The sequence below is a fragment of the Rutilus rutilus genome (genome assembly GCF_951802725.1).
Source record: "Rutilus rutilus genome assembly, chromosome: 16".
NCBI lineage: Eukaryota > Metazoa > Chordata > Actinopteri > Cypriniformes > Leuciscidae > Rutilus > Rutilus rutilus.
The window spans coordinates 1,449,016-1,453,224 of NC_140224.1; the positions used below are offsets into that span (position 1 = coordinate 1,449,016).

At 37.7% G+C, this 4,209-nt stretch overlaps 1 protein-coding gene across 2 annotated transcripts in view; it reads left to right on the plus strand.

Annotated features, from left to right (window-relative positions):
- The first annotated feature begins 576 nt into the window (after window positions 1-576).
- Window positions 577-4,209, plus strand: part of abcc3 (ATP-binding cassette, sub-family C (CFTR/MRP), member 3) — an 88,422-nt gene continuing 84,789 nt past the window's right edge. For both annotated transcript variants that reach the window (XM_084433520.1, XM_084433519.1), the window contains exon 1: window positions 577-803. In XM_084433520.1, coding sequence (XP_084289646.1) covers window positions 768-803 — 36 coding nt within the window. In that variant the 5' untranslated portion in view covers window positions 577-767. The remainder of the gene's footprint in view (window positions 804-4,209) is intronic.

Sequence of the window (4,209 nt, forward strand, 5' to 3'; positions counted from 1 at the left end):
TTTATTTTAATATAATGTATTCATTTTTTTTTCAAATGTATTTGTTTTGTTGATGTTATTTATTTAATTTATGTTTAATCCAAATTATTTTATTTATTTAAATACTATTTTATATAAAAAAATTGTTTAAATCAATTTATTTTAACAGAATGTATTATTTATTTATTTTAATTATTTTTTATTTGTTTCAAATGTATTTATTTTGTTGATGTTATTTATTTAATTTGTTTAATCAAATGTATTTAATTGATTTAAATACTATTTTATATACTAATTTGCATTTAATTTATTATTTAATTAAATTATTTTTATTTAAATAAAATTGTATTTATTTATTTTAATACATTTATTTTAATATAATGTATTAATTGATCATTTATTTATTTCAGTTATTTTTGTATTGGTTTCAAATGTATTTACTGTGTAACTTTAATCTTGTTTTTATACATGTATTACATTTCCCCATCAAACCCCACAGGCTTCAGTAAAGCAACACCCGAGGTTTTGCTCGCGAGCACGCGCAGTAAGTGGGCGGAGTCTCGTGCCATGACAACCTCTGAGTGACAGACTGTCTCTAATGCACTCTCGGTTCTGGACGGGGGGAGGAGGGTCGGGACCGACCACACACACACACACACATTATCTGGCTGTCCGTCGGTGCGGTGTGTGTCGTTCATGACCGTGTGTTTTAGTTTCATGCAAGAAGAAAAGAGAAAAGCAGCCACATCCTCCCGGCACTAGGAAGAGGTCCATTAACATCAGCGCGAATGGAGTTCTTATGCGGCCGCGAGCTGCCATTCTGGGTGAGTTCTCCCAACACATCTGGGTTCGGCTGTTTTCAGCTGTAAATGATAAAGAAGCTTTTCTGCTGTGCTCTGTTTCCTTGACACTCGTTAAACTACGAACGAATCATATGAGTCGCTGGAGTGGCGCGTTACGCAGAAGCAAAGCGTCTAATCTTCTGAGTTGGATCGTTTCACTGAATCGGTTCCGAGTTGTTAGTGAATCGTTTCTTGTGTTCTTGAGCCAACTGTTGACTCATACTGAATTCGGAACCGCATACTACTAGCAGACTAGTTCTGCCATAGAAAGATATGATTAAAGTAGTGCGAGTAGTATGTGGTTCCGAGCACTGTTTTCAGTGAACCGAACACCGGGACGTGTTCGATTCGTAGTGATTCGGTTCAACAGCGAGAACCGAGGTTTGAGTTTAAATACATGTTTTTTTTTATTATTGAACAAAGATCACAGCGGATACATGTATCACACACACCAAAAAGAGGATAAGAGGCTCAAGGTAAAGCAAGGCAGTGAAGTACTCACAGTAATAGATAGTCTACTAAAATAATAACTGAGTTTGAATACTTTAATAGCGGAAAAAAAACTACAAATAAAAATTAACTGGAATATATTTAGGAATTATATATTAGCTTATTTAAATAAAAAGCATTTTTCTACAAACATGCAAAAACTGAATGAAATTAATTTTAGCATTTAGCAAATTAAATTAGATGCATGTATAAAGTTAAATTAAGTTTAACATTTATGAAACTTTGTTTTATAAACTGAATGATGGATTATTTACACGTAGTTGATACATTGTAATTATACATGTAAGTACTGTGTAACATTGATTAACTACATGATCTTACTATAGGGTTAGGGCTAGTTGCGTGTAACTGTGCCTACACACACACACACACACACACAGATGCAGATCAGGAGATGAAGAGAGTGTGTTTCCTTGTGTCTCGTGCATCAGAATCTAATCTAAACCTGAGAGAGTAAAACCGTCTGAGCGTCTCGGCCTAAACAACTGTTCATCACAGCAGCTGCACAGCGAGTCTAATCATATCACTGATGATCAAACAGGGCAAGTAAACACGGCAGTGATGAACATCTCATCGTCTGAGTCGACACACATCTGTAATGTAGACCTTAGATGAGAGTCGTTTTGACGCCTCATTCATGGGTCTATGACAAACGGTGTACAACAGAATATAATAATGTACATTTCCTGAAGAACATGTGAGTGGTGCTTACAGTGGCAAAACTCAGAACTTGGTTGCTAGGGTGTTTTTAGGTGGTTGCTAGGGTGGCATGAGTGGTTGCTAGGGTATACTGGATGGTTGCTAGGTGGTTGAGGGTGTTGCTAGGGTGTTAGAGTACTTGGGGTGGTTGCTAGGGTGTTTATATGCGGTTGCTAGGGTGGTATGAGTGGTTGCTAGGGTATACTGGATGGTTGCAAGGTGGTTGAGGGTGTTGTTAGGGTGTTCTGGGTGGTCGCTTGCGTGGCATGAGTGGTTGCTAAGGAGTTGCTAGGGTATGGTTGCTAGGTGGTTAAGGGAGTACTATGGTGTTCTCGATGGCTGCTTTGGTATTGCTAGAGTACTTGGAGTGGTTGCTATGCGGTTGTTAGGGTGGCATGAGTGGTTGCTATGGGTATACTGGATGGTTTATAGGTGGTTGAGGGTGTTCTGTGTGGCTGCTATAGTGTTGCTAGCGTACTTCAGGTGGTTGCTAGGGTGTTGCTATGCGGTTGCTAGGGTGACATGGGTGGTTACTAGGGTGTTACTATGCAGTTGCTAAGGCACTTGGAGTGGTTGCACGTGCACTCAATACAATACATATATATATATATATATATATATATATATATATATATATATATGACCAAAGACTCTCCTTAACACGTTTAACAGAAGGCGTCCAAAAGAAACCTTGATTTTCACGCTCATATGTCCCGCTTTGACCCAGGATTGAAGACTTCCAGCAGGGGAACAAAAGAGATTTCCAGCTCTTTGCATTTCTTCTTAACCTACATACTGTTGATCGTCTGTAATACAGACTGTATGGGAGAGTCTAATGACCCAGAAAATAAGCCTTTACCTGGAATAACCTCGCAAACAACAGAGATTTCTCTCCAGAGCCAGTGACGACGTGCCCCGACCCCTCAATAACACAGAATTTGGGGAAAAATAACACATTCATGTTAATATTAATGGACACTGCGGGACGTCTTCCACATTAAACACACTCATTTCACTGAATCAGTTCTTTTGAACAGAGTTCCCAAAAAAATCAGCTCTAAAATGTTCGACTTAGACTGTCTCACACATGAATTATGTTGAATATCTGTCAGCTGTTAAATTTAACTACACAATTAGATAATACCAGTTTAGCTCAACCAATCACCAAGCAATGCTTCATTGTGTTCAGTCTGTGTGTAAAAAGAGCATTAGCAATTAAAGAAAACACACTTCAGCAAAACATGATCAGCTCAAAGTGTCCCAATCATTTCTGGTCCCAAATTTTTATATATTTTACATTGTATGAAGAATTTTTGCATATAGGTCACTTTATTTTGCTCTCCTGAACTATAGTGTCCTGCACACACTAGTAAACAAATATGAAAAATGATATCCGGTGTCTGAATAATGTTGGGTTTGCCTGGAGTTAATCCAGCAGGGATTACCTCCCAGTCTTTAATTCTGAGTGTTACTACAACGAGAGCTAAAGCAATTACTGGCGTGTGTGAAATGTCAGGTAAGGTCTCTCGTTCTGGGGCCGGAAATATTTATATTAATATTTATTCGCTGCTCCGTTTCTAATCCCTGTCCTGGCTTGACCCGTGTTTGTTTCTCTCATCAGCGTCGACCTACTTGATTTGATCGTCTCGTGATCGGATAAATCCCTATTAGCACTGCGGTCGATTCAGGCGAACACTTAAAGACAAAAGTGCCTGGGGATTATTTAATAAATGTTTAAATAAAAGGAGCCTATTACTTATTTACCTCTCTGTGGTACTGCAGTCGGTTAGTTTCCCTCGGGGGCCTTTTGTTGAGTGTAGTTACTATGGAGTGACTCCAGATCTGTGATGAAAGACTTGCCTATTAACTGCAGAAAACATTTATTTATTCACAAGTATTTTTTGTATTTTAATGTGCTGATTGTGTGTTGCTTTATAATGACTAGAATATGAAGTGTGATTCATTTTGGGGCAGTCAGATTTCAACATAGTCTTTTTCAGGAGTTGCAGCACAAATTGTGCAATTTTTAGGCTTTTTTTTAACAATAATGTTTTTAGATAGATCATGGATATATATATATATAGATAGACAGACAGACAGACAGACAGACAGACAGACAGACAGATATATAAATAGAAAGACAGACAGATAAATAGACAGACAGACAGACAGACAGATA